This window comes from Typopeltis vanoorti, chromosome 21 (assembly GCF_054136105.1).
Source record: "Typopeltis vanoorti isolate ZY-2024b chromosome 21, IOZ_Tvanoo_1.0, whole genome shotgun sequence".
Lineage (NCBI taxonomy): Eukaryota > Metazoa > Arthropoda > Arachnida > Uropygi > Thelyphonidae > Typopeltis > Typopeltis vanoorti.
The window spans coordinates 17,187,254-17,202,411 of NC_143569.1; the positions used below are offsets into that span (position 1 = coordinate 17,187,254).

Consider the following 15,158-nt stretch of genomic DNA (forward strand, 5'->3'; position numbering starts at 1 on the left):
TTACAGGCAGAGTTAATTACAATACTATCAACAAGATTTACTCAAAATAACCACCATTAGCATCGATCACAGCTTCAATTCTGCTTCGGAACCTCGAACAAGCTGATGTTACAGTCTCCCTGGGAAGGGCCGCAAAAACTGTTTTAATTTTATCCATTAACTGGGCTTTTGTATTTCTGGAAGTGCGATTGGTGTCTTTTTCAACTGCGCCCCATACAAAATAATCCATGGGGTTAAGGTCTGGGGAGTTTGGAGGCCAAACATTTGGACTGGTGAAGTCGTAGAAATTTTCAGACAACCATTTTTGACTTTTACCAGAGGTGTGGCAAGGGGCCGAATCCTGCTGCCATACATACGGCCTACCATTGGCTACCCTTGTTATCCAGGGCTTGACTACAGTTAGCAACTCCACGAACAAAGCCCGAATTCCAATGCCAGGGTTCTTCAACACCTGTTCCTGCAGATTTGCGAGGAATTCTGCTGTACGAACGCAATCAGATCGTCTGCTAGGGATCTTTCTTCTTGCTACATCCTCGTAGTCACCATTGCAAGTCTCTAGTTCATGCCTGATTGTTTTTACTGTATTCAGGGAGCATTGGGCAGCAGTCGTAATATCCTTATTTTGATGGCGGGCACGAATCATCATGATACAAGTTATTCTCTTCCATGATTCAGGTGGGTTCCAGCTATCCATCCTTTCTGACATCTTGTATATGAATGAAGAAGGGTCCAAACTTTTAAATGAAGAGAAGTGTGTGTTAATACATGTAACTTACGGAAAAATATAATTAATTATAAATATGTCAAATTTATCCCGAACACCCTGTACATGCCATGGCACTGAACCAATCAAACTCCTAAGCTTGTCATACTTTCCAGCCCGATAATTCCACATGTACCCTGTCTTAATTGAAAATTCTACACCTTTAGCCACCTCCCAAGTTAAGACCCTATGATCACTCTCACCGATTGGTGGCAATGTGGTCATATTTGTTACAGCCAAATCCTCAGATGTAATTACTATGTCAAGCACTCTCTGACCCCTAGTATTTTCCATTACATGCTGTCGCAGATAGTTATCCCTTAATAACCGCATAAAATCCAGTTCCTTCCTTCCGTGTGTTCTCTCCTCACTCCAATCAATGCGACCATAGTTGAAATCTCCCATAATAATCACCCTCCTTCCACCCATTTCTTCTATTTGCTTGTGCATACTGTCACCACCATCTTTTCCATCACCTGGTCTATAGCAGCACCCAATTGTATATTTAGTTCTGCTAGCCACAATCTCACACCAAATGGCCTCAAATGTGCTCTTTTCTCTATCCTGCAATTCAACTTCTATTCTCCTTGGCTGGAGCTCATCAGCTATCATCAACAATACTCCTCCCCCCATTTTATTCTCTCTGTCATTCCTGACACACTATACCCATCACATTCAATCCCACTAGTTTTATCATCTACAGTCAGCCATGTTTCACTAATACCTATAACCTGTGGTCTGGAAGTGCCAACCATGGCCAAAAACTCTTCCTTCTTGTTCCTAATACTCCTAGTATTAGTGTACATGAATTTAAGACCCCCATTAGCCCCAACCCTACCTTGATGCCTTATATTAACTATCCCACTCAGATTTGTTGTCTTTATTTGCTCTGGCATATTATATTCATTCTTACATTCAACTGCCTCCATAAGGACTGTATATCTACTCCCCCCCTTAACAAATCTAGTTTCCCTGAATTTGCACATCCACTACATTCAGCAACACTTTCTCAAGACGTCTTACACCGTAACCATTCAAATGCAAGCCATCCATCTTATATAGATCCTTTCGCCCATCAAACTCACTCCACACATCCACAAATTCCACACCACTCGTCATACATAACCCACGCATAAAGTCATTCACAATTATGGCCCTCCTTTTAAACATTTCACTGTCATACCGTGGCAAAAGACTAATCATTCTAACTCTCTCACTCTTTTCTTTTGCTACCTCAAACAATTCATTCAGGTCTTCTATCATTTCCATTTTATCTCCTTTCAAATCATTCGTACCTGCCACAACAATCATTTCTTTCACCCTTTCCTTTTGCTCTCTAATAGACGCAGTTACGTCCTTTATGGTCACACCAGGTTGGTACGATTTTGTCAAATCCTCTACTAAAACACCTCGTACTAACGAGTCTCCATACAGCACTCTATCCTTCATTTTGTTCATGTTCACATTCATACGTCTATTTTTCCTGTCATACCTTTTATTATTGGTTGGTTCATTCAGTCTACTTTTGTTCATGCACTCTAGCTGCTGTTTTGCTCTTTCTATCGCACTATTCAACAACGCGATCTCACTCAATGCATCTATCTCATCTTTTTTATTCTCTGAGAAACCATTTATACTATCATTCACACTTTCTACATTCACACTCTCACAATTTTCATGTACAACCTTGCCGTTTCTTGTCATATCCCTATTTCCTTCATTCTGAAGGTTGACAAAAATATCACACTCACGATCCGAAATACACTTCAATTCCTCATTCTCCCTACATTTTCTACACACATTCAATCCTTTATTATCATCTAACCACACTCCGACCGCACTCCGCAAAGCGTACATTTCACAGCTAGTACACTGACTCATTTCTTTTATACTACCATTCTTTGATAAGGATGGCGAACCTTCATTACTGGCCGCCATTTTCCTTCGCACAGGTGCCATACTTATTTGCAACGTGTTTTGTCAAATTATACGTTATAACACACCAAAAACAGACGCACTAAAATACGCAAGGCAAACAAAACAAAACTACACAATATTAAGTAATTTGTATCGATAACTGAAAACGATACTTATCTTATCTGGAGCTTGCACGAACACTACACATTACGAATTCATCTAGCGGCGACTTCCCGATATATATTATGTTATAAAACACTTTGGTACACTAACCACGCTAATAAAGCTCCAATAATATACCAAAATTACACACTTAAGTCCATTACATTGAATCCAAAACATCAATAAATCAACAAAAATCACCCAATATATCCCCTCTTCCCGCCGAAATTATTCTCGTGCGCTCTTTAACTAAAATCCTTTTCAGTAAACTTTCAACATTCTCCCTCACGCTCTGTTCCAAACTCATGCAAGCTATCTAACATACGTTTCCATGACAACAAAACAAAATATAATAAAATTGAGGCATTGCATAACGTTATACCTCTACAAACAGGAACAAATAAAGAATATTTACATTTCAATTAATGCGCAGTAAAATGTTAAATACCAACTCCTATAATATTAACATAGCAATAAATAAAATAGCTTAATATTTTAATACAGAGTTTTTTTCTTTATTAGTACATATTCTTGATTAAATAATTAAATCAACTTATAGATAGTTATATGAATATTAATTTATAAATTTACATTAAATAATATTTACAAATGTAGCCTTTGCCATTGTGGATTATGTTGGATTCTAAAGAGAGTATTAATAATTTAAATTTCTCTTCATTCAGAATCCAACACTACCATCTAAAGCCCTGAATACAACGATGGAAGGTAAAAGATCCAAAGGATGGCCCAGAATTAGATGGATAGACAAAATAAAAGAGGACCTGAAAACCAAATCACAACAAGCGACACCAAACTGGACAGAATTGTTCGGACTCTCCCGGGACACACAGAAGTGGAAAGAGTTTATTCGGCCTCATCATCATCCACATAGATGATGGAAGAGAGAAGAAGAAGATTGAACATTTTATTATGTTTTACCTGTCAAAAGCCTTCCGAAAGTCTATGAAGCATTATGTAAATGTTCCTATTTCTTTCAATTAGTATTTTTAGTTCCAGGATAGCATTAATTGTTCCCATTCCTCTTCTGAAGCCTTTCTGTTGTTCACTCAATTCACCGCTTAAGGCTCTTTCAATTTGTTTGCTAACAATGGTTAAAATAATTTTAGATGCATGGGATATTAGGCTCACAGTTCTGTAATCCTCGCAATTTTGTGCATTATTTTTCTTTGGAATTGGTATGCAGATAGATGTTGTAAAAACTTCAGGTAATTGTATTGTTTTATAGATGTCCTGAATGATTCCATTAAATAGTTATTATTGCCAGTCAAAGCTTTCAGCAGCTCAGCCAGAATATTATCACACCCAGGGGATTTATTATTAGGAAGATTCTTAATTACGTATTCAACCTCATAGAGATCTGATAAGTACTCCACCCATCTTCCATTTATCTTTTCCTTATCAAGTATGTTTCCATCTTTGTCCTTGACGTTATTAGACTGTGTATGTTTTGCTTTTCCATTAAGTTCTTTAACTTTCAGGAATGCTTCTCTGGATTTGTTCCTATTTTGTAGTTCTTCTATCTCAGTGCACTGCCTATTTATCCAGTTTTCTTTCAATCTTTTACATAACTGTTTGATTCTTTTATCCAAAGTTTTATATCTTAACCTTTCTTCTTCATTTGCTCCTCTTTTCCATGTTCTTCTTTCATCAATAAGGTTGATAACCTCTTGAGTTATCCATGTTTTTTTCTTTCTTTCTTCTTCTTGTTTATTGATGTGGTTTTTAGCAAATGTTATGATAGCTGCTTGTAATCTATTCCACTGAGAGGCATTTAGTGGGTGGGACTCGCAACAAGAAACAAATTAATAAACAGACTAGGTGGTATCAAAGCAAGGATAGGCAAGATTTTATATATATATATATATATATAAAAGAAGTATTTCAGAGAATTTGTAATAAATAATGTAGAAAAAAAATGAATACTTTAATTACAAACCTTCTGTTATTAGGCAACCAGCTCCATAAATACCAGTAGGGTGAAACTGAACAAATTCAAGGTCCTGATTTGGCAAACCAGCACGTGTCACCATTGCAGTACCATCACCAGTTGATGTATGTGCAGATGTACAAGAAAAGTATGTACGGCCATATCCACTGGAGGGAGAGAGAGGGGGGGGGGAATGAAATAATTCATTATTCAGTTAGATAAATTCCTAACAATCATTAATCAAATATATCTAAAGATTTTTTTTTTTTTTTGGAGGGGGAGGGAGAAATGTTTGTTTACCATAATAAAAGCAAAACAAAAAAGTATATATATGCATCAACCAGCAAAGAGGTATTCTAGTTTATCTCAAGTATCCAATGCCTAATAACCTTAAGAGTAAATTACATAATACCAGATTCCAAGCAATGAATACTCAAGACTGCAATGATCTCTGATCATCTGCTTAGTTCTAGAGCTGTTTATTAAAATTGCATGTTTAGATGCATTGCAGATTTTTTAGAATGGCCATAATCTAGATGTCTTTTTTTTCTGTAATTTGAGTTTACCCCCCCCCCCCCCACTCCCAGAGCTTCTCTGAGCAATGCCATGTTGTATTATATATATTATAGATGTGAACATACAGATGTGTATGATGTGCTTAATATATTTTAGAAACGTATTATGTCCTTTTCTGACTTCGCTCAAATTTCATTTCTTTAAGACAGGTAGTACAGTACATGCCATTATACAGAAAAAGAATACTTAAAGATAGGTGGGGGGGGGCAGAGAGAGAGAGAGAGAGAGTATTTGGTTTTCAGCAAAAAAATAAAATAAATAAAAGAAGGAATCTGTATCTGAGATACTTCTTGTGATCTACTTTCAATCAATACTAACTGTCCTTAAACTTGTTAGAAAAAGTCAATGTAATTTCACTCTTTTAAAAAAAATTTTTTTCATTTGTTCTAGGGAAAAAAAAAAAACTTTCTTGAGCAACTTTTTATAATACAAATCCTTAGAATACATCATCCCCAATTTCCTGAAATGTACCCCTCTACACACATGCAAGACAATGAGTACTACAGGATTAAGTTTACATTATTGATAATCTCCTGTCAACAATTTGCCTCCAAATTAGTATATAAACTTATCAGCACTCCAATATTATCAGATCTTATATTTCTATCTTCTAGGGCATTTTTCACTGAATCAATCCAACTAGATCTTTGCCTTTTCTGGATATTTAAACAGTCAACTTGGTATTAAACTTGTTTTGCTAACCTTCCTCCCCATTCTGTTTAAGTGAGCATATCACCGTAGATGAAATACTAACCCTGTCAAGTTCTTCCTAATATCTCCATTTTTAATATGATTCTGCCAGTGATGCCATCTGTTCACTGCACTAAAACTCTCATATGGTCTCTAGTCTTTGATAAATTGTTTTATTTCTTAAAACTGGTTTGAACACTGTCTTGTTGCTAGTTTAGTGCTTTAGCTAAAAACTCTCTTATTCCATGTACATTTATTCAACTGACTCTCCAACCTTACCAGCTTTGTTTATTCTACTGTATTTCCACATTTAATTATTCCATCTACACTAAAATTGTGACTTAATAGCTAAAACATTTTACTTCTATAGATTATCCATTGAGAATACAGCTAAAGTTTTCCTTGTTCCTGTCTATTTTCAGTATATCTTCTTATTGCTAATTTACTTACCAAATTTGTTACAGCTGTTAATTCAACTTAGTTAAAAAAAATCCTTAAGACTTGCTCTGGATTTTCTATTATTACATATCTGTATAAAGCAAAGAGTTAAGTTTGATAATGTCATTCTGTTATCAGTTTTAATACCATTTTCTTTCATAATGTGATCCATATAGTGGAGATTGAGCATACTTCTTTTACACAAAACTGCTTTCCTGTATACTACTTTCAAGTCTAACTGCTGACTTACAACTTAAACATAGACTATTGCTTTGTACAATGTTACAATTACTCCATATAATTGTAACATTCTAAACAACTTTTCTTTTGGCACTTTGTCACATGCTTTTCTAGCTCTATAAAATTAAATACAGATCCTTGTTATATTCCCATAGTTTATCAACCATTGATTGTAACATAATTTGATTCTGTCAACCTCTAAGGACAGCAATGGTCATACTGTATCAGTACACGAGGAAATAAGGGTCATAAATAAGTATAAAAATTATATAAAAACAAATAAAGGTGTGTAGAAACAAATGAAAAAGGAGTATAAAGTACAGAAAAATTTAATGAAATCATTGATAAAAAACTGGGTGTTAAAAGCATACATACAATAAATTAAACAAATAATACTAATATGTACATAATTTATATAGAATAGCATACATTAATACTCTGTAAAAATTTAAAAATGGCAATCACCCTTGATTAATCTGATAAAATGATAATATATTTTAGAAATTTATTATGTCCTTTTCTGACTTCATTCAATTTTCATTTCTTTAGAAGACAGGCAGTATGTGGCATTATACAGAAAAATAATACCTAAAGAATAATAATACTCTGAGTGTACAGGGCTCAGATGGATTATGAATGTAACTAAAATAGCAACTGCACTCATTGATGAAATGAGAGCAGTCAATTAAAATATGAATGACGGTTATTCCAGTATCACACAGAGGCATGTCATCATCCCTCAATAGGAAGGAGTGTATAAGATGGCTATGACCTAGGCAGAGCCAAGCAAGACCAACTTCCTCTTTACTGTCTCTGCATAAACTATACTGCCACAATTTGATTTCATGTTTGTTTTGGTGGAGCTTATTACTGGGCTCTCTATTCCATGACAACTGTCACTTGGATATAAAAGTCTGTTTGATGATCTATTGCCAACCAGTATATGGGGCAGTTAGATGGTGGAAGTATACATCCTAGTGTAGCTTTTATAACAGAGGATATGTTACATTCTAGAGAACTCTGGATATTTCTTTAGCTCTAGGCATCTTATTGCATTAAGAGAACTTTACAAACCTGTGTATAAAATGCACCTTTGGTAGCATTGTAGTCATAAGTAGTTTAAAAAAAAGCTCTATCACATACAGTTCAGCAATGAAGTTGTATGTTGTATAAGGGAAGACTGTCAGAAAATCCCACTAGATTCTCTGATTTTAAACCAGAAGGGAAAGAATCCCACGGTGATAGTATATTTAGCAACATTCGTGTTATGTTGTCTGCCCAACATCTAGAGCTGAAAGAACTTTTATTTATAAATCAAAGAGTCCTACAGCAATCTGTGTGTTGTACATGTCCTCCAACTGTGAGCAAAAACCAGTTGGCCACGTGGAATGGTCTGGCAGGGATTTTACTTTCATAGCATATAACACATACAGCTGTTGACATCGAAGTGACAAAGATGATTCATTTGCCTCGACATACAGACTAGATGAAGTTTGATTGGCGCAGTTTGAAATGCTCCAGCTGCAATTCTTATGGCTTGATGGTGGATAGGATCAACATTGAAGGCTACTATCTCTGGCAGAGGCATGGACTTGGGATCTAGAATCTAATCAGTGCCCAATACAATTGAAGCAAAAAACATCTCACAGTATGTTATGCTTTCAAGCACTTATCTAGCAACAGGTATATGTGAGAAAGGAAACAGTTTGTCAAATTTGAATCCCAAGAACTTGCCACCCGGTACAACTGGGATTAAAGTTTTGTCTTGGTCTGAGTTCTTAGTTGGAATGAAGACTACATCTGCAGCAACAATGCAACTCTTCTATTACACTTTTTTATAAAATCTTTATCAAGTAGCTTTATTTTTATCCTCCTACATGTTTCGCCAATCTGTTTCTATTGGCATCCTCAGGGAATACAAATCAGTAAGCACAAAATGAAGGTTACAGACTAGGTTATAACCGATGGTTCTAAATCATACAAAAATTGGTATTGTGCGTGTCTCGTTAACGTGATTTATTCGTGATGACTCATGACGTAATTGTTATGAAAGTTCATTTCTTTGATATTTAATGATCTGATAAAAGTTTTCCAAATTTCTGGTAAAATTAGACCTTGATTCTTGTTTAGGTTTTCAGTTTTATGGACAACTGTAGCTGCTTCTTTAAAGGTTCTTGAATGGTAGTTATCTTCTATGTATGGCATAAGGCTCTTATCCCACTCAATGTGATGGTTAGTAGAGGCAAAGTGGCCTGAAATGTCTTGTCTGTTATTTCTGACATATCCTATGTGTTCTTTCTTTCTCGTTTCGAAGCTTCTAGATGTCTGACCTACGTAATTTTTATCAGATCATTAAATATCAAAGAAATGAACTTTCATAACAATTACGTCATGAGTCATCACGAATAAATCACGTTAACGAGACACGCACATTGTCATGCACAATACCAATTTTTGTATGATTTAGAACCATCAGTTATAACCTAGTCTGTAACCTTCATTTTGTGCTTACTGATTTGTATTCCCTGAGGATGCCAATAGAAAAAGATTGGCGAAACATATAGGAGGATAAAAATAAAGCTACTTGAATGCAACTCTTCTTTGAAAATCTTCTTTCAAATTGCTTTGTAAATCTCAAACCTGAAACCATTTTCCCTCAACTTTCTAGAAACCATTAATTATCTTTCATTTTGAGATATGGTTAATTGTCTGCTGCAGTTGTCTTTCTATAACTCTCATATTACATGAATGACAGAAGATGGTAAAGTCATCCACATGGAGTACATTACTTGCAGCTGGAGGAAGTTGTTCAGTTATTGAGATAACCTTGATTGTAAAAAGTGCGACACTTAAAACTGAATCTTGTGGAACACCTCTTCTTAAGTATACAGTCAAGAGGAAATGGTTCCCACTCAAACTTGGAAGATTCAGTTGGATAGAAAGGTCTTAATGAAAAAAGCGAGATTTCCTCTGAGACACTAAAGTTGTGTAGGTCTTTCAAAATTTCAAATCTCCAAACATTGTTGTATGCTGAAAGTTTATTTTTCACTTGGTTAGACTATAATAAATTTAGTTTAATCCTTTATTCAAGTGTGAGCAAACAAAGTTTGCACTTGAAAATATCTTCAGGACTGGGGTAAAGTAGTACAACACCGAGCAACTCATAGCAAAGGTGGACCAAGCTAACATCACTCCTATCTCAGCATCTCCTATAATGCAAAACACATCTCCTTGCAGATATGTATAATGTTATGCATTAAAGGTGTACTACCTTACCCCAGTCCTGAAGATATTTTCAGGTGCAAACTTTGTTTGCTCACACTTGGATAAAGGATTAAACTAAATTTATTATTGTTGTATGCCTTTTCCATATCAAACAAAACAGATTAGGAAGACATCTTAAATGGATACCTCCAGTTGGACAATAATATTTGGGGAACCAGACTGTGTTCTGGAAAATGGTTGTTTCTCTTTGGGAACAATAAAAGATGAGTGAACCATTTTTCCAGAATCTTGCACAAGTAGCTGATGAGAGCAATTGGCTGACAATTTACTAGGGATTTTAGATCCTTTCCTGGCTTTGAAAAGGCTATGATAAATCATCTTTTACCAAGTATCTGGAGACATTCTCACAGAAAATTCTGGTGAACAGGTACAGTAAATTGAAACTTGGCAGTTAAGTGAAAGATGTTTGATCATTTAATTTCATTTCACCAGATAACATGTTATCTGGTCCAACAGCAGTAGGGCGGCATTTAAGGAAAACGGATTTCAATTTCTTCTTTCGCAAATGACCTGTTGTATTCTTCACTACTGCTTGAAGAAGGAGTGGCAGCAATTGCTGCTGGGTCAGCAAATATGCATCCATTATGTTCTAGGATGGAGAGCTAGAAATCAGCATTCCACCACAGTTAAGGGAGATGTGGGAGCCAACTAGATATGCTGGGAATTGCAGTTGTAGCAGTTTGTGTAATCTACTCTCACATGACTCACCACGTGGTTGAGAGATAGCTGACTGTCAAGAAAATGAATTCTGTTAGGGAAGAGATGAGCTAGTCGGCCTACTTGGATTTTCCATTGTGATGTCCATGATGTAGTACATGGTTGCATATGCAGAAAAATGAATATCACATTACTAATAACCAATTAGTAATGAATCAAGAGGCTTCCTGATCAGCTATAGTCAAGTCCTGTTTTGCCAGTTCGTGACTGGAGGGAGTCCAAATACAGTGACTGCAAGGGGAACTATCGAGGTCATGTATGGACAGGATACTGGGTTCCCCTGTGTGGGCAGTATGTTTGCTACTGTCGCCTCTCAGTGCATGCTCCATTTCCTTTTTATCTCTTCCTCCCATATATAATGGATCACAAAATAAAGAAATATGACTCTGCTGCAGATCATATTTCTTTATTTAATTTATATTAACTTATATTTAATGTGTTGTTTATGTTCTTTTTGTCTGATAGGAATTGTGCATCCTGTTTCTCCTATATATGGTATGTTACAGGTGCAATAAATACGGTATACTCCAGGGTAGGGCCAGTGGAGGGAGTGGGTCTTTGGATGATTTGAGTAAGCTTTTTAATTTTGCAGGAGGTTTAAAGGTGGCTTTGAGGTTGTATTTTCGTAGTACTCTGTTTATTTTGTCTGATGTTCCTTTAATGTAGGGAATGGTTATAGTTTCACTGTAGTCTGGTTTGTCTTTGTTTTTTTATTGAGGTTTTGTAGAGAATTTTGTTAATAGTGTTTTGGCTGTATCCGTTTTTTTGAAAGTATTCAAGATAATTTTAAATTCGTCTTTTAGTGCCTGTTCGTTGGAACAGATCGTCTGCACTGTTTTTTAGCATGTTGATGACATCTAGTTTTTGTGTTGGGTGGTGGTAGGAGTTTATATGTATATATTGTCCCGTATGTGTCAATTTCTGGTAAACAGTGAAGGAAATCCCTCTGGCAATCTTTTCTTTCTGGTCACTACCTATACTGCAGCTCACAACAGCTGTAAAAAAAAATCATCACCAAATCCAATTCAGAACCTTAAAAGGGCCGAATGATGCAAACTTGCCTCCTGTCCAAATAGCAGTTACACTTTCTGGTACTTTGCAATGACTATTGGGTACAAAATTTGTCCACCTAGGTTTCCTGCACTCTCACATCTGGATGGTACTGTAATTACCTCACCTAAACACATGCCCGACTTAGTGGCATCGCTCTTCACTCTCTTCTAATTCTTGCATTGATGACCTAGACAAAGTTTCCTCCACTCCGAGAACTGCTCTCTCCATGTCATCCATAAAGAAATCCAAAGAATCCTTAATAACCTAAACACAAATAAGGAATCTGAACGGGATGGTATCTCACCTATCATGTTAAAAACTTTCGCCCCAGAACCAGCACCTATCCTATATTGCCTCTTCAATCTGTTCTATTCAGATTGCATCTACCCTACAGCACAGAAACAGACCCCACAGCCCATCCCAAAGTAAGGTGATAAAAAGTCAACTAACAAACCACTGTCCAATTGCTATCATTTCTGTTCTCTCTAAAATTATGAAGGTTATCAAAAACTATATCTTGAATCACCTAGACCTACAAACTAATCAAGACCAGCAACATGAATTCCACTGCTCTTGACCTGTAGCTGATCCAGCTTTTACCAGCTACAACTGGGCTGAAGCCATGGAAAAATGGAGAAACTCATGTGGTTGCCCACAACCTTTCGAAGGCATTTGATTGGATTTAGCACAGGGGCCTATCAGCAGTTTGCTAAGCAGGCCACTGTCTGCTTTCCACACTCTACAACTGGATTACGAACTCTCTCACTGGTCACCCACCTACTACATGTTGTGGTGGATAGTTTCCTTTCCTCAGATTTCCCCCAATGGGTCAAGTCGACAACCTTGTCGACTTCAATGCTAGCAAAACTCAGTCCTGTCTGATCTCTCACAAAAAGCAGCTCGTATCCTTCTCCGTTACCTTCAATAATATCCAGATATCTAACCATGATCAGTTTCCCCTTCTTGGACTGACCTATACCTCCAACTTTTCCTGGCACAAACACATTTCAACTATAGCTTCTTCAGCTGCTAAAATACCTGGTGTACTTTTACAAACAAGATATTATCTACTTCACAACAATCATGGAATACTGCTCCCATATTCGGAGTGGTGCACCAAAATCCTCTTGAAGATTGCTCGATTCTATCCAGAAGAGGGCAATTCGGTAATTTTTTTTACGTTGAGACCCATACACAAGAAGTTGGTTAATCAACCTATAGTATGTTACTGCCACATATGGGTAGTGGGGGTTGGGAAAGGAAAAACTTGTTTACATTTGATTTAAAAGACTGTATGTTGTACTCCTTGAGAAACACATAAGGGAGAGGACTGTTCCACAGTACAGCAGTAGCAGGGATGAAGGAGGAGGAGGAGGAAAAGAAACTTGTGCTATGGGTTTCAAGGTGTACTGTGAAGGGATGTTGGATGGCAGATGCACATGTTCCAATGGACTTACTACTTAGTGGGGGAATTATTGATGCTATTTCAGATGAACATTTGCCATGGAAAGATTTATAGAATACATATATTGCAGAAACTAAATGCCTGTGTGAAAGTGGGAGGAGTGAATTGGTAAGAGATGGGTTATTGATCAATCTAATTGTTATCCTCTGTATTCAGAGCCAAGCATTTTTAGGGAGCTCTTAGGGGTCCCACTCCAAATCGGTGCAGTATTCACAACAGAACAGATATGTGATTTGTATAAGTTTAACAGCCGTTCGGAGGTGAGGACACCTTGATCAAAGAGAAATACTAGTTTTTTAGGAGCTAAGGATGCAATGGTTGTAATGTATTTGTCAGGAGAGGCTTGAGGTCAGAGTGATTCCAAGAAGAGAAATCTCATCTTGTCTGGAAATTTGAGTGTTGTCGAAGATAATACTGGGAAAAAATGAGAAATAAGACAGAACTGGGTTTTACTAGCATTAAAACTGAAGAGTTATCTGAACCCCATCGGAGGATAGCTTGGAAATCGAAATTGAGGGCAGTGGTGGTTGTTCAGTAGGTTTAGGATTTGTGTAGAGTAAGGTTTATCACATGAAAAGGAGAAGTGCAATGTATTGTCATCTATAAACAGGGTACTGGGTTGGAGGTCAACTGAAGTAAGTCATTGATATATAGAAGGAAGAAGGTTGGTCAGAGAACAGAATCTTGTGGAACCCAGAAATTAGTTGAATGGTGAGAGGATAAGGAACCATCTACCATCTCACATAGTGTACATCCAAAAAGAAAACTGGCAATACAACTGTTACTAAACAAACTCTCATCATTTGACCAAATAATGGGAATTTGCTTAGTAAGCCTGTTGCTAGACCTGGTCAAAAGCTTTGGAGATATCAAGTGCGACCACTTGAGATTCACCAAACTTGTCCATGGCATTTGTCCAGAGATGGGTGATATATGCGAGTATATCTCCTGTTGATTGGTAGAGGTAGAATCCATACTGGTGATCATTTATTAGCTGGATGCCTTCAAGGTAATATAGGAGTTGGGATTTTGATTCTCTCCATTACTTTAGATAGGACTGAGGTGACTGAGATAGGGTGATGGTTTGATGGCAGTGGTTTGTCACCCTTCTTGGAAATGGGTTGAACAAAGCTGTGGGATAGATATCAGTGGAGTGAGAGAGAGAGAGAGAGAGAGAGAGAGAGAGAGAGTGTGTGTGTGTATATACAGGCAACATAGGATAGGAGAGTCAGTTCTGGTGCACAAACCTGTAGGAACAATTGGAAGAATGCCATCAAGGCCAGGAGACTTTCTTGTGTCTAATTTGGACAATATTTTTCTGGTCTCTTTCTGGCAAAAGAATATAGGGGCATTGTATATTTGACATCTTTAATGGTTGGTTGGGGGGGGGGAATTTACCGTGGTCAGTTATGCATACACTGGAGGCAAAGTGTGAGCTAAGAAATTGTGGGTGATGATGCAATAGAGCAATCTGGATTTCTGATGGCTCTTTCTGCTTCTTGCTCTTTCAAACTGTTTTGGAAGCCTTGATAGTGGTATTCTTGCAGATATTTCGGATTTGAGTATAAGCACTAAAGGAGAATGGAATTCTTGATGTAAGCCAGTTGTGGTATGCTTGATTTTTTATTTGTGCAGTCTTGGCATATCTTTTGGTTTAGTCAGGAGACAGAAGTTCAGAGTAGAGTGGAGAAGGTATGTTTCCATGCCAGTAAGGATTACTTCGGTGATAAGTTCAGTGCATGTGTGGGTTGTAAGGCCAGAACAATAGTCCAACCATGAGAATGAGGCATAGAAATCATGGAGGCTGTCCCACTTGGCACTGCTATAATGGCAAACTACTTTTGTATGGGAGTGGTTGTGTAAGTGTTGTTGCATAGGGGAGAAGATGAACACTATAGCGTGGT

At 36.9% G+C, this 15,158-nt stretch overlaps 1 protein-coding gene across 1 annotated transcript in view; it reads right to left on the reverse strand.

Annotated features, from left to right (window-relative positions):
* The window catches only part of SdhA (succinate dehydrogenase, subunit A (flavoprotein)), a 311,617-nt gene that overhangs the window by 140,145 nt on the left and 156,314 nt on the right, over positions 1-15,158 (reverse strand). The window contains exon 8 of the mRNA XM_090411417.1: positions 4,800-4,957. Within this exon, the coding sequence (XP_090267543.1) occupies positions 4,800-4,957 (158 nt within the window). The remainder of the gene's footprint in view (positions 1-4,799; positions 4,958-15,158) is intronic.